This window comes from Chiloscyllium plagiosum, chromosome 7 (assembly GCF_004010195.1).
Source record: "Chiloscyllium plagiosum isolate BGI_BamShark_2017 chromosome 7, ASM401019v2, whole genome shotgun sequence".
Classification (NCBI taxonomy): domain Eukaryota; kingdom Metazoa; phylum Chordata; class Chondrichthyes; order Orectolobiformes; family Hemiscylliidae; genus Chiloscyllium; species Chiloscyllium plagiosum.
The window spans coordinates 103,049,030-103,073,363 of record NC_057716.1 but is presented as its reverse complement, the minus strand read 5'-3'; the positions used below and the strand labels follow the sequence as shown (position 1 = coordinate 103,073,363).

Below are 24,334 nucleotides of genomic sequence, written 5' to 3'. Positions count from 1 at the left end.
TTTGGATCCAATTTTCCAATTTGCCTTGGATTCCGTGAGGTCTTATCTTTTGGACCAACCTTCCATGTGAGGCCATGTCAAAGGCCTTACTGAATTCCATGTAAACTAGCCTCATCAATATATTTAGTAATCTTTTCAAAACACTCAATTAAATTAGTCAAACAGGATCTCCCTCTCCCACAGGGAGGCAATGGCCTAGTGGTACTATTGCTGAACTCTTAACCCAGATACCCAGGTATTGTTCTGAGGATTTGAATCCTGGCATGGTAGATGGTGGAATTTGAAATCAATATATCTGGAATTAAGAGTCTGTGATGACCAGGAATCCATTGGTGATTGTTGGGAAAATCCATCTGGTTCACTAATGTCCTTCAGGGAAGGAAACTGCGGTCCTTACCTGATCTGGCCTACATGTGACTCCAGACCAACAGCCATGTGGTTGACTCTTAACTACACAACTAGGGATGGGCAATAAACCCTGATTATCCAGCAATGCCCTCATCCCATGAGTAAGAAAAATGAGTAAATAAAAATCTGTGCTCACTACCCCTGATCAATCCCGACCTTTCCAAGATTTGATTAATCGTGTCTCTCAGAATTATTTCCAATGATTTCCCTACCACTGACCATTAATTGAACTGGTCTGTAATTACCTAGCGTATACCTGCTGCTGTTCTTGAATAACAGGGTGGAGCGGATAGGTGGGAAGGAAGATGGACAGGTGAGACAGTTCAAGAGGGCAGTGCCGAATTGGAGTGTTGGATCTGGGGTGAGGTGGGGGGAGAGGAAATGAGTAAACTGGTGAAATCAACATTGATATTTCCTGGCCCCTCTTTGCCCTGCTGACTTCTTTGTGAAGCAACTCCCTACATTCTCCATGTAGTTGAAGAGGCTCCTCGGTTTATAATGCATTGTACATTACTTAACATATGCTTTCTTCTTTTCCTGTATAAAACTCTCAATATCCCCTGACATCCAGCATTCTCTTGACTTGCTGCCCTTACCCTTCACTCTTAGAAGAACATGCTGGTCCTGAATTCTCAATGTACTACTTTTAAAAGGGTCCCACCTTCCAAATGTAGACTTATCTGTGAGTAGCTGCTCCTAGTCTATGTATGCCAGATCCTTTTTAAAGATACTGAAATTGGCCCAATGTAGACATATAACTTCTGCACAATCTCTATTCCTTTTCGTAGTAACTGAAATTCAGAGTCCGCTGACCCTCTGAAGAATATCCCACCCAGACCCATCCCCCTACCCTATTACTCTACATTTACCCCTACTGATCCACCTAACCTAAACATCCTGAACACAATGTGAAGTTTAGTTTGGCCAATTCACCTAACCCTGCACATCCTTGGACTGTGGGAGGAAACTGGAGCACCCAGAGGAAATCCAAACAGATACAGTGTGAATGTGCAAACTCCACACTGATAGTCACCCAAGGCTGTGAGACAGCACTGCTAACCATTGAGCCACCGTGGTCACTATCCCAAAAATGCTTGCCCACTGATTCTTCATCTTTTGCTGGTTTCATTCTCCAGGGTTAGGTCTAGCACTGTCCCATCTCTAGTAGGCCTATCTACATATTGGTGCAAAAAGCTGTCCTTGGTGCATTTTAAAAATTATATGCCATCTAATCCTTTAACACCAAGGCAATCCCAGTTAATTTTAACAAGGTTGAAATTCCCTATAACAATAACCCTGTTTCTCTCGCAGCTCTTTGTGATTTGTCTCCATATCTGCTCCTCTAATTCTGTCTTTTACAATTTCAATTTTACCTGCCTACTCTGATGTCCATATTAGAACATAAGAACCAGGAGCAGGGATAGGCAATTCAGCTGTGCAAGCCTACTGTGTCATTTATGGCTGAATTCCTCTCGGCCTTAACTCCACTTTCCGACCCATGGAAGACCTTTCAACCCATTGCTAATTTAAAAATCTGTCTCTCTCCTCCTCACATTTATTCAATGAACTGGCTTCATTGCACTCTGGGGTTGTGGATTCGACAGATTAATAAAGTCGAGAACACACTACTTTATCATCTGCTCTGTTTACCAGTGCTGTCACTGTCAATGATCTGTGCACATGTACATCAAGACTGAGTGCTTAGTGGCATGGTGTAAAGACAACAATCTCTCCATCAACATCAGCAGAATGATGGAACTGGCCACTGACTTCAGGAAGAGGCGAGGAGGATACTCCCCCGTCTGCATCAATGGTGATGAGGTGGAGACGATTAAAAGTGTCAAGTTCCTGGGGGTGGAGATCAACAATCTGTCCTGGTCCAACCCTGTCAACACAGCAGTCAAGAAAACACACCAATGCCTCTATTTTCTCAGGCGGCTAAGGAAATACAGCATATCCACAAGGACTCTTACCAATTTTTATAGATGCACCACAGAAAGCATTCTATTTGGACGCTTCATAGCATGGTTTGGCAAATGTTCTTCCCAAGACCACAAGAAACTACAGAGAGTTGTGAACACAGCCCCATGTCCATCACACAAACCAGCCTTCCTTCTATTGACTCCACCTATACTTCCCACTGCCTCAGGAAAGCAACCATAATAATCAAAGACCCCTCTCACACCAGTTCCACCTTCTTCCATCGGGCAGAAGATATAAAACTTTGTATACACATGCAAATAGATTCAAGAATATCTTCTTCCCCGCTACTATCAGACTTCTCAAATTTTAAATTTAATCCTGATCTCGCTCTTCGTGCACTTTCTCTGCAGCCATAACATTGTGTTCTTCGCTCTGTTCTATTACTTAAAAATGTGCTGCTGGAAAAGCGCAGCAGGTCAGGCAGCATCAAATTGATGCTGCCTGACCTGCTGTGCTTTTCCAGCAACACATTTTTAAGCTCTGATCTCCAGCATCTGCAGTCCTCACTTTCTCCCACTCTGTTCTATTACCCTAATGACCTTTGTATGGTACGAACTGCCTGTACTGCATGCAAAACAATATTTTTCACTGTATCTAGATATATGTAACAATAATAAATCAAATCAAATCCCAGTGTTCCTGCACCCCTTTTATAATTGTACCCTGCCCTTTTTCAATTGTCTTTGTGTTCTTCTGACCAGCTCACACATCTTTGCATTGATTCTCTTATGCCTTCTATCTACCCACTGCACCAGCTTGTCAATATTCTTTGAAATTACATTTTACTGTCTTAAATAAACTAACCACAGATGATTATTAAGGCGTTATCATTAACAAGAGCCGCACAACTAGTGCAGTGCTTGTAATCATTACCAAGCTCAGCAAACTAAAGAGCTGCTTCTGACACATGCCATCCCAGACAGATTGTGAATGAAGTAGCGGGTTAATTCCTTTCCTCCTCACACAGGAACTAATGATCCTGTCACTGTTGTAGATTACTGTGAGATTGTTTGGATGTTTGAAAGCACACATTAGTCAGTATGACATTCCTGACATTGTAAAGAGTGGCAATTGCTCTTAATTCACAATGAAGAGTTCAGCCACTTCATAAACAATTGGGAAATTCAACACCAGACATAAGTTCCACACGTACAAAACAGACAAAGACCTGCAGATGCTGGAAATCTGAAAACAAACAGAAATTGCTGGAAAGTCTCAAAGGGTCTGGCAGCTTCTGTGGAGAGAAAGCAAACTTAATGTTTAAAGTTCAGTGACCCTTCTTGAAAACTTTTTCCCAGCAATTTCTATTTTTGTTTATCATTTCCATAGTCTTCCCAATAACTGGAAAAGCTGAAGCTGCAATGAAAACTGTCAAAGCGATCATCATGAAATTGAGCAAATTCAGCTCAGACTGCACAGTGCAATCCTCGAGTAGGGAGTACACCTTCTGAAAACATGGAAAGTAGTCCAGGCTAAAGACTCATGTCACAACACATCCAAACTACTACTTTAATAGTGAAAAAAATGCGGCTGAGGTCAGAAGGAGTAATAAGTGTGAGTCAGAAAACAAAATGAAATAACAGAAAGCCAAACTTCACTTTTGACTGAACTGGCAAATCATTGCCCGAGATGAGCAGTGTGAGTGCTTGTTTAAAACATTTGGTGCACTCAAAAAAAGTCAGCCCAGACTGAAAACAAAAAATGCCAGAAATCACAGCAGGTCAGGCAGCATCCATGGAGAGGCAGCAAGCTAACGTTTTGAGAACGCTGACTCTTCATCACAAATCAACCTATGTGGCAACTTGAGGCTTGTGTGAAACAGTCATCACTTGAATTCTACAATGTGAAACATGAACAACCAGGCACTGTCGCTTTCGCAAATATCTATGTACAACTCGAGAAGCTGTGCTTGCATTGCAGGTGTTAGATCAAGAAGTCATGATCTAACCTGCTGTACAAAGTTGTAGATGGACCATTGAGTATCCTCAGCACAAAGGTTGATAGATTATTGGGTGTACAGGAAAAGGAAAAGACATTCGTGTGAGGCACTGGTTCCTGGTTCACATACACCAAAACCTAAAATGGTCATTTGTGTGTCCTTCCCTTCCCTACTATCCTTGATTTTCTTCAGTCCAACACTGGCAACAGTACTCTCAGCTAGCTTGAACCCTAACCCCCTAACCCCCTAACCATCAGTCCCAGAGATTTAGTGCAGAAAATTAGTGAATCAAATGGGTTTTACAATGCCAAGACTATTCAATTTTCACCATGAGCCTAATGTGGAATTTGAACCCATGTCACTGAGCATTGCCTTGGGATTGTTTAATGATTAGCCCATTGATATTACCAATGGACTGTCTGTGGGGATATCATGGTGTTGTGAATTCCACTATAATACCACAACAACTCATATTTATTTATATAACACACTTAATATAACAAAATGACTCATGTTTCTTCACAGGAGTGTAATAGAAAATTGCACACAAATAAAATGAAAAACCTGGTTAAAGATATGTTTTTTAAATGAGTGTCTTAATAGATGGTTAGCCATAAAGCAAAAAGGATCTACTTGGGGAGAGTACATTCCACAGATTTGAGAGTCCTCTGGTGTAGTGGTAGAGTCCCTATCTCTGGGCTCGATATCCTGGTTGAAGTCCAACTTGTTTCAGAGGTGTCATGATCCATACAAAAAGGTTGATTTAAAAATATCTATAGTTGTGAGTGCTGGAGTGAAGAAAATCAAGGACACAAGAGACAAGCTGAATGCAGAGCTCTCAGAAGGTTTAAGACTGAAATAGATTACAGGCATACGGAGGGGAGAGTCACACAAGTGGGAATTTTAGACTATGGTATTTGTGAAGCAGGAGTCAGTGTCTCACATGAGCTTATAGCACGATCCCCATTTCCCCTTCTTCTTAAAAATCTGTCTTGTGTTGAATATACTCAATTATCCATCCACTCAATTTCAAAGAAAACATTTGCGGAATATGATAATCACTCAGCCAGCATTTGTTGCCCATCCTAATTGCGTCCAAGTGGCTTCCTAATGCCATTTCAGGGAGGCAGTTAAGAGGCAACCACATTGCTCTGGGCCTGAAGTCATATGTAGGTTAGATTCCTATTCCTACAGAGAAGTAGTGAATCACATGGACCTTTTACAACAATCATCAATGTTTAGCTTCGTAATTCTAGATCTTTATTCAATTAAAATTTCACCACCTGTCATGGTGGGACACAAACCAATACCCACAGAATACTAGCCCAGGCATTCTGAACCACTAGCTTAGTGACATTACCACAATGCTACTGCCTGATAGTAGCCATTAGCATAGAGTCATAGAAATAACAGCACGTAAAACAGACCTTTCAGTTCACCAGATATCCTAACCTAATCTAGTCCCGTTTGCCAGCACTTGGCCCAAATCCCTCTCAACCCTTCCCATTCATATACCAATCCATATGCCTTTTAAATGCTGTAATTGTACCAGCCTCCACCACTTTCTCTGGCAGCTCATTCCATACACGCACCACCCTCAGTGTGAAAAAGTTGCCCCTTTTAAACATTTCCCTTCTCACCCTGAACCTATGACCTCTAGTTCTGGACTCTTCCACCTCAGGGAAAAGACCGTGTCTATTTGTCCTATCCATGTTCCTCATGATTTTATAAACATCTATATGGTCACTCCGAAGCCTCCTACACTCCAGTGAAACAACCCCAGCCTATTCAGCCTCTCGCTATGGTTCAAAGCCTCCAATCCTGGAGGGAGGTATTAAGGTACCAATAAAATAAAGAAAGAGAAGCAAAATAGAGACAAAAATTTTGGTCTCATCTTACACTATCCTACTCAGCATTTCTGTGAAATCCACGATTCAAAACCATCTTCTGCTTGATTCAATTAAAAAGAAGCTTAAGAAAACACAATTTATCCTTGACTGGAATCTGGTTACATGAATCCTATTGACAGACAAATTGAAATGTAGACTTTGTGTGAACTATCCTGCAGTAAATTTGTAACCATTTTCAAGAAGTTTCCAGGTACATTTTGTGATTCTATATTTACGATTCTATTTTGAAAGTTGGGGTTCAAAGCATAGTTGGTTTAGTGGTAGGGTTCTTGTGGTACAGTGGTAGTGTCCCTACCTCTGATCTAGGAAGAAATGGGGTTCAAATCCAACCTGGTGCAATATCTCAAAACAGATTGATCAGAAAATATCATTATTTCAGTAGTGCAGGAAAAGTAGAAAATTGTGATGTTATTTGGAAAAAAAGTGTAAAACATTTTTATTCGGAATAAGGAAAATATAAGACTGAAAGGGTGTAGGTGAATTTCATATGAAAAAGCCAATTAATTCCAAGAGTTCAGGTGTAACCAGCAGAATATTTTCCTATTTATTCAAAGCTCTCTGTCATAGCCAAGGTGTTGGGTTGGTGTCCGGAACGATTGTGAGGAACCTCTTGTTCTCCTGGAGACTGAGATCGTGGACGGTCGGGTGGCAGCAACAGGAAGTGAGAGTTTCGGAGCTGAGGTTTGTTTGTTTTTCTTTAAAAGTATAAATATTTTAAAACTTTGAACCGTCCTGTTTAATTTCTCAGCTGGATGTACCTTTTGTGTTTGTCTCTAAACCTCTTCCCTCATTTGGTGCCTGGCTCGGTCCGTCAGTGTCAACAATCCCCTTTTTACCACCACATATTAAATATAAACTATTCATTATTTATTTACTTTAGGCCGCTTTCTATCTGAAAATATTTACAATCTCGTGTTTTACACAATGATTGGTAAAACCAACCAGGGGTGAGAGTAGTTTCTTAAGTAATTAACTATTTTGTGATTATCATCCAGGGGGAAAAAACCCTCAATATTTTATATTTCTGGTTCATTTCCCTGTCATTAATAATTTGACGTTAAAAGTACACGACTCTGTTCCATTTTTCATTGAGACAGTGGCTGATCTGAGACCCAACTCCATGTTATACATAAGGACCCTCACCAGCTTTTACAGAGGCCATGATTTGGAGTTGCTGGTGTTGGACTGGGGTGGACAAACTTAGCCTGGTGTTGTATGATTTTTATCATCCAGTAGGTTTATTTGGAGGCGCTAAGGTGCTTCGAAAGCTAGTGCCTCCATAAAAAACCTGTTGGACTCTAACCTGGGGTTGTGTGACTTTTAACTTTTTACAGATGCACCATTGAAAGCATACTGTCTGGTTGCATTACGGCCTGGTATGGCAACTGCTCTGCCCTACAGAGGGTGATGTGCACAGGGCAGACCGTCATAAAGCAAACCTTCCATCCATGGACTCCATTTACATGGCTCGCTGCCATGGAAAGGCTGCCAACATCATCAAAGACCCATCCCACCCCAATAATGATCTCCTACAGCCTTTCCTGGCAGGCAAAAGATACAGAAGCCTGAACGTACTGACCAGTAGGTTCAGGGACAGCTTCTTCCTGGCTGTTCTTGTACTATTGAGTGCAGCTATAGGGAGAGGCTGAACAGGCTGGGGCTGTTTTGCCTGGAACATTGGAGGCTGAGGGGTGACCTTATAGAGGTTTACAAAATTATGAGGGGCATGGATAGGATAAATAGATAAAGTCTTTTCTATGGGGGGGGGGGGGAGTCCAGAACTAGAGGGCATAGGTTTAGGGTGAGAGGGGAAAGATAGAAAAGAGAACTAAGGAGCACCTTTTTCATGCAGAGAGTGGAACGTGTATGGAATAAGCTGCCAGAGGAAGTGGTGGAGACTAGTACAATTACAACATTTAAAAGGCATTTGGATGGGTATATGAATAGGAAGGGTTTGGCGGGATATGGGCTGTGTGCTGGCAGGTGGGACTAAATTGGGTTGGGATATCTGATCGGCATGGATGGGTTGGACTGAAGGATCCGTTTCCATGCTGTACATCTCTGTGAGTCTATGACTGTCTGGCCTCAAATAATGCTGACCTTGCTAATGTTCATCTCTCTTGTAAGCCCTGTGCAATGTAACCTGTATGCCTCCGTCTAAATCTTTTGTTCTGTACATCCTTGCTTACTATGATTTGCCATTACAACTCGTGAACAAAGCTTTTCACGGTATTTCAATACAACTGACAATAAATATATCAATTATTCTGTCAATAAACCAATAAAAAATTGAGTGAGCAAAGACCTGGCAAATTTGTTTTTTTTCTTTCACACATGGGATGTGGGCGTCGCTGGCTGGGACAGCATTTATTGCCAGACCCTAGTTGCTGTTAGGAAGGTGGAGGTGAGACACCTTCTTTAAGTAGACCCACAATATCCTTAGGGAATTCTGGGATTATGTCCCAGCAACATTGAAGGAACGATGATATATTTCCATGTCAGGATGGTGATTGGCTCAGAATGGGACTTGCAGGGGGTGGTGTTCCAATGTAACTGCTGCCCTGGTCCTTGGTTGGGAGTGGTTTTGCACTTGGAAAATGCTGTCTCAGGATCTTTGATGAATATCTGCAGTGCATCTTGTCGGTAGTAGAAATTTGATATTCAAAGTACAATGTGGAAAAGTGTGAAATTGTCTATGTTTGCAGAACAAAAAAAACGCATATCTGAATGTTCAGAACTCGGATGCAGAGAGCTCTGGGTGTTCCGGTGCATGAATCTCAAAAGGCTAGTATGCAGTTATAATAAGCCATTTAGGAAAGTTAATAGAATGTTATGGATTATTGCAAGGGGAATTGAATGCAAAAATAGGGAGGTTATGCTTCGGTTATACAGGCGTTGGTAAAAGTCGAAATGTGTGGTGCTGGAAAAGCACAGCAGGTCAGGCAGCATCCCAGGAGTGGGACAGTTGACCTGCATAAGCCCTTCATCAGGAATGGGGTGGAGAAAGGGGGTTGAGAGATAAATAAGAGGGTGAGGTTGTGGGGGAAGGTAGGTGGGATTGCGATAGGTAGAAGGGGATAGTGATAGGTCAGAGGGGAAGGTGGAGCAGATAGGTGGGAAGGAAGGTGGACAGGTTGGACAGTTCAAGAGGGCGGTGCCGAGTTGGAGGGTTGGATCTGGGATGAGGTAGGGGAAGGGAAGGCAAGTAAATTGGTGACGTTGATGTTGATCCTGTGTAGTTGAAGAGTCCAAAGGTGGAAGATGAAGCGTTCTTCCTCCAGGCTAGGATTTGACAGTGGAGGAGGCCCAGAACTTGCATGTCCTTGGTGGAGTGGGAGGGGGAGTAGAAGTAGTTAGCCACAGGGTGGTGGGGTTGGTTGGCGCAAATGTCCTAGAGATGTTATCTGAAACATTCCATGAGTTGGTGTCCTGTCTCCCCAGTATGCAGGAGACCACATTGAGAGCAATGGAAATAGCAGATGAGGTGTTCGGATGTGCAGGAAAATCTCTGCCAGATGATGTGGAAGGATCCTTGGGGCCTTGGAGGGAGGTGTGGGCTCAGGTTTTACACCTCTTGTGGTGGCAGGGAAAGGTGCTGAGAGTGGAGAGTGGAGGGTGGGGGCCGTGGACCTAATGAAGGAGTCATGGAGGGAATGGTCTCTGTGGATAGGGGTTGTGGGGGTGGAATATATCCTTGGTGGGTGTGATCTGACTGTAGGTGGCAGAAATGGCAGATGATGATGCATTGTATCAGAGGTTGGTGGGGTGGAAGGTGAGGACAGGGAGGTTCTGTTCTTGTTGAAGGGGCGGGGTTCAAGGGTGGAGGTGCGGGAAGTGGAGGAGATGTGCTGGAGGGCATTGTTGATCACGTGAAAGGGGAAATTGTAGTTCTTGAAGTTGGAGGCCGCCTGGGATGTCCTGGGGTGGAATTGCTCCTCCTGGGAGCAGATCCTACGGAGGCGGAGGAATTGGGAATTGCTTTTTGGATGCTGCCTGACTTGCTGTGCTTTTCCAGCGCCACACTTTTTGACTCTGACTCTTCAGCATCTGCAGTTCTCACAATCTCCTAGGCATTGGTAAGACCACATCTGGAGTATTGTGTATCCAAAAACACGACCACTTCCATCTCGAAGTACAAGGGCAGCAGATATATGGGAACGCCACCACCTTCAAGAGGTGGTGTTCCCATATACAACTAACCGTCCTGACTTGGAAATATATCGCCATTCCTTTGCTGTCCCTGGGTCAAAATCCTGGAATTTCCTCCCTAATAGCATTGTGGGTCAATCCACAGCACATGAACTGTAATGGTTCAAGAAGGCAGCTCACCCCCACCATCTCAAGGGTGAACTAGGGATGGGTAATTAAACATGGCCAGTGACACTTTCATCCCGCAAATGAATACATTTTAAAAAAAAGAACAAAAGTAATGGTCACTGTACTTATGGAAGTGTCTTGGTCACTCAACTAAAGGCAGAATACTGCAGATGCTGGAAATCTGAATGCTGGAGAAACACAGCAGGTCGGGCAGCTTTTCTGGCGAGAGAAACAGTTAATGTTTTGAGTTCCCTTTCTTCAGCAATTTCTGTTTTGGTTTGTTTCGGATCTCCAGCATCCATACTCCTCTTATTTCCATATTATCCACCATTGCCCTAAACCCCTTTTAATGTGCTTGAATAGTAACAAGTCTATCATTCTCAATTTAAACTTGACAATGTAACTGGCACCAGTTGTTTAGAATAGAGAAATGAACGATCAAACTTTTTTTTAATGCTAAAGGTCAAATATTAGGTAATTCCTTGGCCTTTTCTGTTGGAAATAATATCCGTTTGTTGAGTCCTTACTGACAGTTTCTCTTGGGAAAGCAAATATCATTCTGACGAAGGGTCACAGACCTGAAATATTCGACCTGTTTCTCTCTCTGGTGGCTGACTGAACTTTTTATTCATTTCTGGGATGTGGGTGTCACTGGCTAGGTCAGCTTTTATTGATTATTCTATTACAAAAGGGAATATGCTTGTCAAGCTGAAAGGAATTCTTTCCCATCCTAATTTTCTCTTCCACATTAGGGGCCATGAGGGCTTAGACAGGAGAGAATGTTGGTAAAAACAATGACTGCAGATGCTGGAAACCAGATTCTGGATCAATGGTGCTGGAAGAGCACAGCAATTCAGGCAGCATCGAGGAGCTTCAGCTGAAGCTCCTCGATGCTGCCTGAATTGCTGTGCTCTTCCAGCACCATTGATCCAGGAGAGAATGTTGCCAAACAGCGCTAACTGCATCAGGAATGGGTCAGGAGGTAGCAGAAGCGGGGACAGAAATCACAGACCCTCACCCCCCAACCAAACACAGTGGGCTTATCTAAAGCCTGGGCCCTATTTTCATGACTCCAATTTATACCCCTGTTCCGGACCCAAGGGTAGCATCCTTGCCCCCGAGCCAAGTTGTTGTTGGTTCAAGTGTAACTATAGGACTTGGAGTCTGTGCTGACACTGAGGGATTGATGCAGTGTTGGAGGTACTGTCTATTAAATGAGATTTTAAATTAAAACTGTCTACCCTCTCGCCTAAAAATCTAATAGCACTATTCAAAAAGAGAGACCCCTTCCCTCTGGAAAATATTTGTCCTTAAACAATTAAGGAACTTGGTTATTGACTTCCCTGTGTTGCTTATAACACTTCAGAAAATATGTAATTAACTGTAGAGTGCTTTGAGGACAAGACTTTTTGTTAATTCCAGGGCTTTCCTTTTGATGGCTGAATTGGAGAAGTTGGCTGATGATCTCCTCACTCAGCCGTGGATCTCGGTGCGGATTGGTGACTCTCCTTTCTTGCTGAAGGCCACTTTCAGCGACACTGCTTACAAGTTGATGCTCTGGGATCACAACAGTGTCTGGTGGGAGGAGATGAACTCGGAGGATCTGAAAGAAAGGGCTCAGGTATGTCTTTGAAATGGCATAGGAAACATGGGTGAGAGAGATGACCCAAAAGGCCCAGCTCCAGTTGTTCGGCTAATCTCAGGAGCAGATGAAGATGATTCACTCAGAATCACAGGGTCATGCAGCACGGACACAGACCCTTCGGTCCAACCTGTCCATGCCGACCAGATATCCCAACCCAATCTAGTCCCACCTGCCAGCATTTGGTCCATATCCCTTCAGACCCTTGCTGTTGATATACTCATCCAGATGCCTTTTAAATGTTGTAATTGACCCAGCCTCCACCACTTCCTCTGGCAGCTCATTCCATACACACACCACCTTCTGCGTTAATAAGTTACCCCTCTACTTCATTTAAATCTTGCCCCTCTCACCTTAAATCTATTACCTGATAGTTTACACTCTGGGCACCCTCACCATCTCTTCCTCTCTCTCACTTCAATACCCCTTGCGTCTACAACATAAAACCAGCATTTTCCAGCCCCTTTCTGTTCTGAACAAGAGTTAGGTCAGACACTAGACATTGACCATTTCTCTTTCCACTCAATTTTTCTGATTTGCTCACTTCCTTCAGCATATACTGGATGGACTACATTACCCATGCTGCCTTTTGCGCACTGAAGGCTGGAAGCTTGTCATGGACAGATGGTTCAGTCCACGGGTGCTGATGGGAGTTGTAGTTCTGACAACTCCTAGAGCCTGTTCACCATTCAGCTGCTTCATGACAGATCTTTACTCCATTGACCTACTTTCATAACTTCTAATAATGTTCTCATAAAAATATCGATCAATCTGAATTTTAACATTTTCCATTGACCACTCCTCTTCCAACCTTGAGAGATGTGGAGGAGAAGATCCAGATTGCAACTACCTTGTTGGTGACGAGATTGTTTCTTAACACCACTCCTGTCCGGCTTGACTCTCTGTTTCATAGTCATAGTCATAGAGATGTACAGCACTAAGGTTATGTTTTGCAATTCCTTCGCCAACTCTCCCAGAAATGAGGAAATAGTTTCCCTTCATCAAATATTATTCTCTTATGAAACACCTCCAGTAGATCACCTTCAACCTTTAATATTTGAGAGAAAGCAAGGCCTGTGTAACATAGAATGATGGCATCCCTACAGTGTGGAAACAGGCCCTTCAGCCCAACAAGTCCACACTGATCCTCCGAAGAGTGACCCATTCAGCCCCATTCCCCTTTCCTATTGCTCTACATTTACCCCTGACTAATGCACCCAACCTACACATCCCTGAACACCATGGGCAATTTAGTACGGCCAATTCACCCAGCCTGTCAATCTTTGGATTGTGGGAGGAAACTGGAACATCCGGAGGAAACCCATGCAGACATGGGGAGAATGTGCAAGCTCCACACAGTTGCCCAAGGCTGGAATCAAACCTGGGACCCTGGTGTTGTGAGGCAGCAATGCTAAGAATAGAAACATTGAGAGCATGATTGGTGAGGGCTGTGATGGACTTCCCAAGTGTTTGATGTGTGCCGCACAGCAGACCTTTGAACAAAGTTATAGCTCACAGAATGAAAGGGACTGTAGCAAGTTGGCTGAGTGAGTGAAAGCAGAGATTAAAGGATAAAAAGCAGGAAGTGCCCGAGAGAGTCAGCAGGACTAGCAGCATCCGTGAGAGAAAAACTGTGTTGTGTGTGCGCGCGCGCGTGTGCGTGTGTGTGCGCGCGCGTGTGTTTCTACAGACGGGTAATGCATTAGGGAGATAGGTCTAGGAAGTGCCCCAGTGACCCTGAAGGAGCGGCAATATATGTCCAAGTCAAGAAGGCGAGTGGCTTGGAGGGGAGCTTGCAGGTGATGGTGTTCCCAGGGATCTGATGTCCTTGTCCTTCTGGTTGTAGAGGTCACTGATTGGGAAGGTGTAGTCTGGGAAGCTTTGGTGAATTTCTGCAGTGTAACTTGTAGATGGTACACATGTTGGTACTGAGCATTAATGGTGGAGGAATTGGATGTTTGTGGCGGTGATGCCAGTGAAATGGGCTGCTTTGTCCTGGGTGGTGTCAAGTTTTTTGAGCGTTTTTAAAGTTGCATCCATCCAGGCATGTCGGGAGTATTCCATCACACTCCTGGCTTATGCTTTTATAGATGGTGGATGGGAGTTGGGAAGTCAGGAGGTGAGTTGCTTGCTGCAGGATTCCTAGCTTCTGAATCACACTTATAGTTACAGTATTGTTCTGACCCAGGTTATTAGTGGTGGGAGATTCAGTGATGATGCCATTGAAGGTCAAACAGTGATGGTTAGATTCTCTCTTGTTGGATATGGTCATAGTATGGCATTTGTGTGGTACAAATGTTACTTGCCACTGTCAACTCAAGCCTGGATATTGCCCAGTTCTTGTTGCATTTGGACAAGGACAGTTTCAGTATGTGAGGAGTCATGAAAAGAGGGGGTGGTGTGGCACTGTTAGTCAAGGACAGTATTACTGTTGCAGAAAGGACATTTGAAGACTCCTCTACTGAGTTAGTATGGGATGAGATTAGAAACAGGAAAGGAGAGGTTGGGAGTTTTCGATAGGCCTCCAAATAGGTCCAGAGATGTCGAGGAAAGGACAGCAAAGATAATTCTGCATCAGAGTGAGAGTAACTAGTTGTTATGGGGGATCTTTAACTTTCCAAATATTGACTAGGAATACTATAGTTTGGGTACTTTACATGGGTCAATTTTTGTCCAATGTGTGCTGGAGGATTTCCTGACACAGTAGGTAGACAGGCCAACAAGAGGCAAGGCCACATTGGATTTGGCAATGGGGAATGAACCTGACCAGGTGTTAGATTTGGAGGTAGGTGAGCACTTTGGTGATAATGACCACAATTTGGTTATGTTTACTTTAGTAATGGAAAGGGATAGGTATTTACCATAGGGCAAGAGTTATAGCTTGGGGAAAGGCAATTATGATGCAATTAGACAAGATTTAGGATGCATAGGATAGGGAAGAAAACTGGAGGGGATGGGCACATTTGAAATGTGGAGCTTATTCAAGGAACAGATACTGTGTGATCTTGATAAGTATGCATCTGTCAGGCAGAGGATGTGGTCAAGCGTGGGAGCCGTGATTTACTAAAGAAGTTGAATTTCTCTTCAAGAGGAAGAAAGAGGCTTATGTTCGGATGAGATGTGAAGGCTCAGTTAGGGCGCTTGAGGGTTATGGGTTAGCCAGGAAAGACTTAAAAAGAGAGCTAAGAAAAACCAGGAGGGAACATGAGAAGTCACTGGCCGATAGGATCAAGGAAAACCCCAAGGCCTTCTAGAGGTATATCGGGAATAAAAAAATGACTAGAGTAAGATTAGGGCCAATCAAGCATAGTGGTAGGAAGTTTGTACGTGGAGTTAGAGCGGAAGGGGAAGGGGAGGGCGAAATTAATACTTTTCGTAGAAAAAGACAATGTGGTCAGGTAGAATACTAAGACACAGGCTACTGAGGTTCACAAGGAGGAGGTGTTAGCAATTCTGGGAAGTGTAAAAATAGATAAGTCCCCTGGGCCGGATGGAATTTATCCTAGGATTCTCTGGGAAGCCAGGGAGGAGATTGCTGAGCCTTTGGCTTTGATCTTTATGTCATCATTGTCTACAGGAATAGTGCCAGAAGACTGGAGGATAGTAAATGTGGTTCCCCTGTTCAAGAAGGGGAGTAGAGACAACCCTGAAAAGTATAGACCTGTGATCCTTATTTCGTTTGTGGGTAAAGTGTTGGAAAGGGTTATAAGAGATAGGATTTATAATCATCTAGAGAGGAATAAGTTGATTAGGGAGAGTCAACACGGTTTTGTGAAGTGTAGGTCATGCCTCACAAACCTTATTGAGTTCTTTGAGAAGGTGACCAAACAGGTGGATGAGGGTAAAGTGGTTGATGTGGTGTATATGGATGTCAGTAAAGTGTTTGATATGGTTCCCCATGGTAGGCTGTTGCAGAAAATACAGAGGAATGGGGTTGAGGGTGACTTAGCAGTTGGATCAGAAATTGGCTAGCTGAAAGAAGACACAGGATTGTGGTTGATGGGAAATGTTCTCCCTGGAGTTCAGTTACTCGTGGGGGACTTCAAGGATCTGTTTTGGGGCCAGTGCTGTTTGTCAGCACTGGATGAGGACGTAGAAGGATGGGTTAGTAAAGATGCAGACGACACTGAGGTCAGGAGTTGTGGATAGTGCCGAAGGATGTTGTAGATTACTGAGGGACATAGATAAGCTGCAGAGCTGGGCTAAGAGGTGGCAAATGGAGTTTAATGTGGAAATGTGAGGTGATTCACTTTGGAAGGAGCAACACGAATGCAGAGTATTGGGCTAATGGTAAAATTCTTGATAGAGATCTCTGCTCATCTACACTATGTCCATGTACATAGATCCCTGATTGTCACCCAGGTTGTTATGGTTTCTAAGAAGGCATATTGTGTGTTAGCTTTTATTGATAGAGGTATTGAGTTTCAGAGCCATGAGCTGTTCAAAACTCTGGTGCGGTCACTCTTGGAGTATTACGTACATTTCTGGTTGCTGCATTATAGGAAGGATGTGGAAGCTTTGGAAAGAGTTCAGAGGAGATTTACTCGGATGTTGCCTGGTATGGAGGGAAGGTCTTATGACGAAAAGCTGAGGGACTTGAGGCTGTTTTCGTTAGAGAGAAGAACGTTGAGCGTTGACTTTAAGTGAGTCATATAAGATCATCAGAGGGTTAGATAGGGTGGACAGTGAGAGCCTTTTTCCTCTGATAGTGATGGTAGCATGAGGGGAAATAGCTTTAAATTGTGGGGTGATAGATATAGGTCAGATGTCAGAGTAGTTTCGTTATGCAGAGAGTAGTAGGGGTGTGGATTGCACTGCTTACAACAGTAGTAGCTTTGCCAACTTTAAGGGCATTTAAATGGTCATTGGATAAACATATAGATGAAAATGGAATAATGTAGTTCGATGGGCTTCAGAGTGGTTTCACAGGTTGGCACAACATTGAGGGCCGAAGAGCCTGAACTGCGCTGTAATGTTCTATGTTTTCAAATTAAACTAGTCCCAACCTGCCTACGTTTCGCCCATTAGCCTCCAAACCTTTCCTATTCATGAATTTTTCCAAATGTCTTTTAAAAGTTGTAACCGTATCTACATCCAACACTTCCTCTGGCAGTCCATTCCACACACAAACCACTCTCTGTGTACGCAAGTTGTCCCTCATGCCCTTTCTAAATCTTTCTCCTCTCATCTTAAAATTATGTCACCTAGCTTTGAATTCCCCCACCCTCAGGAAAAAGACCTTTGATATTTACCTTATCTATTCCCCTCTTCAACTGATAGGAGAGGAGGCAACCCCCAGTGCTTTGCAAATCATAGGCCTAAACTCACCTCTTCCATCTGCGCTGCACTACACTACATTCACCACCCATCATTGTTCGAATTGTGAATGTATTCAAATTGTATCTGCTCAGTAAGATGAGAGAGGTCAGCTTGTGGGAATTGAACGTTTTGCACCTCTACCCCTTTGAGATGCATTCTCACATGTTTTTATTTGTTGTAGGTTGGATGTTTCTCATCTACCAAGAGCACTTTCACAGTAGTCTGCGGGCTTGCAACTCTTCCCTTGGTTAAATATTTATTTTTGGGATTTAGTAACTCTAGCCAAGGTTGCTGCTTTCCCCATTGTTTATTGAATGCATGTGTTGCTGCCACAACAGAGGCTGTGAAAGGGCAATCGAACAGTGTATATACAAAGAAAGGAACCACTTCCATTTCGAATAGCAGTGACTCACTGGGTGCAGGGGTGATGTACCACAATGGTTCCACAGGAGGAAGATTTTATTTAATGGTCACTGGACCTGAAATGTTATCTATACTTTTTCTCCACGGGTGCAACCAGACCTGCTGAGTTTCTTCAGCAATTTCTGTTTTTTTTGTTCCTGTGTTTTAGGTGTACAGCACCTGCATTTCTCGGTTTCATTTTAATTAAAGGTCAGGCTGGAGAAGCTGGAGAGGTCCTTCTTGCATCCAAGGAGATGAGCGGGTGGTTTAATTGAGGTGTGCAAGGTTATGACGGTTTTGGATAAGGTAAACAAACAAAGAAAGGATGTTTCCATTAGCAGATCAAACTGTGGGACACAGATGGTTAGGTGTTACACGGGATTGTGCAAGAAAGAATTTTTTTCCACAGTGAGTGATAATACTCTGGAACTTGTTATACCCCTGAGGCTGGTGTTAGTGGACATTTTTAATTGTTCTGCAAGGAAACTGAAAGCACGTCAATGAAATGAGCTTGCAGGGTGATGTACTGGAACAGGATTGACTGGATTACTCCACGTACAGCTATGTAAGATTGATGGGCTGAATGGCCTCCAATTCTATGAAATGTACAACATCTAGGTGAGAGAGCATAGAATGCAGAAGTGTGCAGCGCAGGGATGGGCCCTTTGGCCCACGATGTTGTGCCAAACATGACACCACATTAAATGAATCCCCCTGTCTGTCCTTGCTCCATATCCCTCCATTCCTTGCATATTCATTTGCTTATCTAAAGTCTGTTAAACGCCTCTATCGTACCTGCCTCCAATGCCACTCCCCGGCAGCGAGGTCCACACTCCTCCCATTCTCTGTGTAAAACTCTTGCCTCTCACATCTACTTGAAACTTGCCCCCTCTCACCTTAAATGCTTGGCTCCTTGTACTAGACATTTCAACTCTAGGATCTTCTCATTATCTTAGGCACTGTTGTCGGCATGGTGGCTCAGTGGTTAGCAATGGTGTCTCATAGTACTAGCGACCTGGGTTCAATTCCAGTCTCGGGCGACTGTCAATGTGGAGTTTGCACGTTCTCCCTGTGTCTGTGTGGGTTTCCAGTGCTTTGGTTTCCTCCCACAATCCAAAGATGTGCAGTTGGAGTTGCTAAGTTGCCCGTAGTATTCAGGGATGTGTCGGTAGGGTGTGTTAGCCATGGGATATGCAGGACTACAGGGATAGGATAGGGGTCTGGATGCGATTTTCTTCAGAGGGGCAATGTGAACTTGAAGGACCGAAAGGCCTGACTCTGCACTGTCGGGATTCTGTGATTCTATGACTATGATTCTGTCTTCTCAGGAGTTGAACAAACGGCTGAAGGCGCCGGTAACAGCGTTCTGCCGGTATCTCCGTGAGGCTGTCGGCCCCCTGCTGCGAGGCGGAGGTGGGGATCCCCTCCCTGGTTTCATCTGTGAGCGAGCTCGGAACCTGCTCAGCATCAGCTTGAGGAGCGAGTTATCCGGCGTGCCATTCTATTGGACCTTCCGCTGCATAGAGGCCCCCATGGGCATGGTATGTACTGCACCCACACCAGTTTCTGCTGGATGGGGACGGGGAGGGGGGTGATGGAAGGGAGATCTAATCAGGATGGCATACGGATGACTGGATAGTGTTGCAGGTTAGGATGCTTTTCTGTCCATCATCAAAATTTGGTATTAATACAATCAAATGTTAAAATCGGGCAACAGACATGCATAGAGTCGTACAGCATGGAAACAGGCCGTTTGATCCAGCCAATCCATACTGACCATAACCCCAAACTAAACTAATCCCACTTGCTTGTGCTTGGCTCGTATCCCTCCAAACAATTCTTATTCATGAACTCATCCTTTGAAATGTTTTACCCGCATCCACCACTTCCTCTGGAAGTTCATTCCACACACACACCACTCTCTCTGTGGAAACAAAATTTGCCCGTCATGCCCTTTTTAAACACGTCACCTCTCACCTTAAAAATATGTCCTCTAGTTTTGAACTCCCCACCTTAGGAAAAGACCCTTGCCATTCACCTTATCCATGCCCCTCGTGATTTTATCAACCTTTGTAAGGTCACCCCTCCATTTCCTACTCTCCAGCGAAAAAGTTCCCCGCCTATTTATATCACTCAAACCATCCGGGCTGTTCTGTTCTCTGGCATTTTATCAAATCGTGGCTGATCTAGGCCTCATGACTTTGCCTACCTTTTGTCCTATACCCTTGAAGACCAGTGCCCAACAAATGTCAGTCTTCAAAAGCTACAATTTGGGAAAAAGAATTCTCAATTTCTTCCAACCTTTGTCTGCAAAGGCGTTTGTTGACATTCACCCCCCACCCCCCACGGTGCAGCATTCACTCCTCTGCAGGTGAGGAAAGGCTTCTGATTTTGAACCAAAGCTGACAACCCTGACCTGTCATTGTGCAAGCGACCAGCATCCAGGACTTTGTGATTCAGCGTTGTCACTTTCTTACTGTTCTTTTAAGGGACTTGCTGGCTAAGCCAATATTTCTTGCACATCCCTAATTTCCCTGGAGAAGGTGGTGGTGAGCTGATTATTTAACTGCAATCCAATGTGCAATGCTGTAAGGGAGGACTTCCAGGATTTTGACCCAGCGACAGTGAAGGAACAGCGATATATTTCCAAGTCAGGATGGTGCATGGCTTAGAGGAAGCTCAGTGGTTAGCATTGCTGTCTCAGCGCCAAGGACCCGGGTTTGATTCCAGCCTCAGGCAACTGTCTGTGTGGAGTTTGCACATTCTCCCCGTGTCTGCGTGGGTTTCCTCCGGGTGCTCCGGTTTCCTCCCACAGTCCAAAGATGTGCAGGTTAGGTGAATTGGCCAAGCCAAATTGCCCATAGTGTTCAGGTATGTGTGGGTTAGGTGCACAGTCAGGAGTAAATGTAGAGGAATGAGGTAGGGGGAATGGGTCTGGGTGGGTTACTCTTTGGAGTGTCGGTGTGGACTTATTCGGCCGAATGGCCTGTTTCCACACTAGGGATTCTATGATTTGATGAGAACTTGCAGGGGATAATGTTCCGATAAATCTGCTGTCCTTGTCCTTCTAGTTTCCATGGCACTTTTGAAGGGATCTTGATGAGTTACTGTGTTGCATCTTGTAGAGGGTGCTGTCTGCTGCTACTGTGTGGTACTAGTGAGCAAAGTGAATGCTGAAGTACAGACAGGTGATGTTTGAGCAGTTGTGATAGTTTGTGTGAAGTCACTTACTCCAATGTTAGTGCATGTTTTTAACTTTAACACAACTTATTTGCCTTGGGTTACTAAATAAAGATAGGTAAAATGGCAAAATACAAAATTTGAAGATGTTAAATTAGTAACTTTTAAAATTAATCTTCTCTCCATGTTTAAAAGCACCGCCCACCCCCACTCACATAGCCTATGATTGTTGGTCAAAACCTGCTTTGGTGATCAACTACACACAAGAAAGGTTTGGTTTCCATTAAGATTCACAGGGCAGTTCTCCCTCCTGCTGAGATCAATACCACCAAAAACATTGAACCCACTAGCGAGTTTTGTGAAGATTTGTAGCTCAGTTTGAGGTTCTGGATGTAGGTTTGCTCATTAAGCTGGAAGGTTCATTTTCAGATATTTTGTCACCATACTAGGTAACATCTTCAGTGAGTTTAGATCAGAGTGGTGCTGGAAAAGCACAGCAGGTCAGGCAGTATCCGAGGAGCAAGAAAATCGACGTTTTGGGCAAAAGCCCTCATCAGGAATAGAGGCGGGTTTCCATCATCTGCAGTCCTCACTTTTGCCTCACCACTTCAGTCATTCTTCGGACTAAGCCTTCGTCCGGAGGCTCACTGAAGGTGTTACCTCGTATGGTGACGAAACATCTGAAAATAAACCTCCCAGCTCAGCAAGCAAACCTACATCCAGATTGAAATCTCTGCCATTTGCAGCAATGGGCCAATATTGCTATCTCATTCTAAACGTCATGTATGTTTTAACAATGAGATTTTGAAATGGATTAGGAGCAGCAGTCAGTCATGTTGAGCCCGCTCCACCATTCGGCCTTTACGGTTGGTCATTCATGGGGAGGATGAGATGGTCTTGTGGTATTTGGAAGAATATCAGGAATGTAGCACTAATCTGAAACGTGGAATTAAGGGGGTAAATAGGGGTCATGAGATATCCTCAGCAAGCAGGATTAAAGAAAACTCCAAAGCCTTTTAATCATATATAACAAGGGAAAGGGTTGGCCACTCAAGTACAAAGGAGGAAAGATATGCGTGGAATCGGAGAAAATGGGTGAGATTCTTAATGCGTATTTTGCATCGGTATTCACCTAGGAAAAGGACATGGCGGATGTTAAGATTAGGGATATGTCTTTAATTACTCTAGGTCAAGTTGGCATAAGAAGGGAAGAAGTGTTGGGTATTCTAAAAGACATTAAGGTGGACAAGTCCCCAGGTCCGAATGGAATTTATCCCAGGTTACTGAGGGAAGTGAGAGAGGAAATAGCTGAGGCTTTAACAGATATCTTTGGAGCATCCTTGAACACGAGTGAGGTCCTGGCTGACAGGAGAATTGTTAATGTTGTCCCCTTGTTTAAAAAGGATAGCAGGGATAATCTAGGTAATTACAGACCTGTGAGCCTGATGTCAGTGGTAGGGAAGCTGCTGGAAAAGATATTGAAGGATAGGATATATATAGAAGAAAATGGGCTTATTAGTGATAGGCAGCATAGTTTTGTGCAGGAAAGGTCATGTCTTACCAACCTAATAGAATTCTTTGAAGAGGTAACAATTGATTGATGAGGGAAGCCATGTAGATGTCATATACATGGGTTTTAGTAATGCGTTTGGTAAGTTCCCCCATGGTCGGCTGATGAAGAAGGTGAAGTTGCATAGGCTCCAGGTTTTTCTAGCTAGGTGGATAGAGAACTGGCTGGGCAACAGGAGACAGAGTAGTAATGGAAGGGAGCTTCTCAAAATGGAGAGTGGTGTTCCACAGGGATCTGTGCTGGGACCACTGTTGTTTGTGATATACATAAATGATCTGGAGGAAGGTGTAGGTTTCCTCATTAGCAAGTTTTCAGATGACACTAAGCTTGGTGGAGTAGCAGATAATGAAGGGGATTGTCAGAGAATACAGCAGAATAGAGATAGATTGGAGAGTTGGGCAGAGAAATGGCAGATGGAGTTCAATCCAGACAAATGTAAGGTGATGCATTTTGGAAGATCCAATTCAAGAGCGAACTAAATAGTTAATGGAAATGTACTGGGGAAAATTGACGTACAGAGAGATCTGGGTGTTCAAGTCCATTGTTCCCTGAAGGTGGCAACGCAGGTCAATAGAGTGCTCAAGAAGACACACGGCATGCTTTCCTTCATCGGATGGGGTATTGAGCACAAGAGTTGGTGAGTCATGTTACAGTTGTATAAGACATTGGTTCGGCCACATTTGAAATACTGTCCTGGTCACGACATTACCAAAAGGATGTGGATGCTTTGGAGAGGGTGCAGAGGAGATTCACCAGGATGTTGCCTGGTATGGAGGGCACTAACTATGTAGAGAGGTTGAGTCAATTAGAATTATTTTCATTAGAAAGAAAAAAAGAGGTTGAGGGGGCACCTGATTGGGGCCTACAAAATCCTGCGAGGTGTAGACCGGGTGGATGGCAAGAAGCTTTTACTCAGAGTGGGGGGACTCAATTACTAGGGGTCAGGAGTTCAAAGTGAGAGGGAAGACGTTTAGGAGAGATATGCGTGGAAAGTTCTTCATGCAGAGGGTGGTGGTGCCTGGAATGCATTGCCAGTGGAGGTGGTAGGGGTAGGAATTATAGCATCATTTAAGATGTATCTAGACAGATACATGACTGGGCAGGGAGCAGAGGGATACAGACCCTGAGAGAATAGGTGACAAGTTTAGGTAGAGGATCTGGATCGGCGCAGGCTTGGGGGACCGAAGTGGCCTGTTCCTGTGCTGGAATTTTCTTTGTTCTTCGTATTATCGCCGGACCGTTAATCCGGAGACCAAGGTAATGTTCTGAGGATCAGAGTTTGAATCCTGTTATCTCAGATGGTGAAATTTAAATTCTATAAAAGTCTGGAAATCGCAGTCCTAATGATGACCATGAAACTGCTGTCAATTGTTGGAAAAATCCACCTGGTTCACTCATGTCCTTTAGATGTGGAGGTGCCGGTGTTGGACTGGGATGAACAAAGTCGGAAGTCTCACGACACCAGGTTATAGTCCAACAGGCTTATTTGATATCACAAACTTTCAGAGTGTAGCCCCTTCATCAGGTGAAGTGCTCCAGACCCACAGCGATGTGGTTGACTCTTAATTGCCCTCAAGGTAATTAGGGATGAGCAATAAATGCTGGCCTTGCCAGTGACACCTCATCCCGTGAATGAATAAAAAAAAAAGTCACCTCCCTGCCAT

General features: G+C 43.9%; 1 protein-coding gene across 2 annotated transcripts in view; it reads left to right on the top strand.

Moving 5' to 3' along the window:
• Positions 1-6,831: 6,831 nt before the first annotated feature.
• The window catches only part of nhej1 (nonhomologous end-joining factor 1), a 297,043-nt gene continuing 279,540 nt past the window's right edge, over positions 6,832-24,334 (top strand). For both annotated transcript variants that reach the window (XM_043694287.1, XM_043694288.1), the window contains exons 1-3: positions 6,832-6,921; positions 11,980-12,178; positions 19,249-19,461. In XM_043694287.1, coding sequence (XP_043550222.1) covers positions 11,993-12,178; positions 19,249-19,461 — 399 coding nt within the window. In that variant the 5' untranslated portion in view covers positions 6,832-6,921; positions 11,980-11,992. The remainder of the gene's footprint in view (positions 6,922-11,979; positions 12,179-19,248; positions 19,462-24,334) is intronic.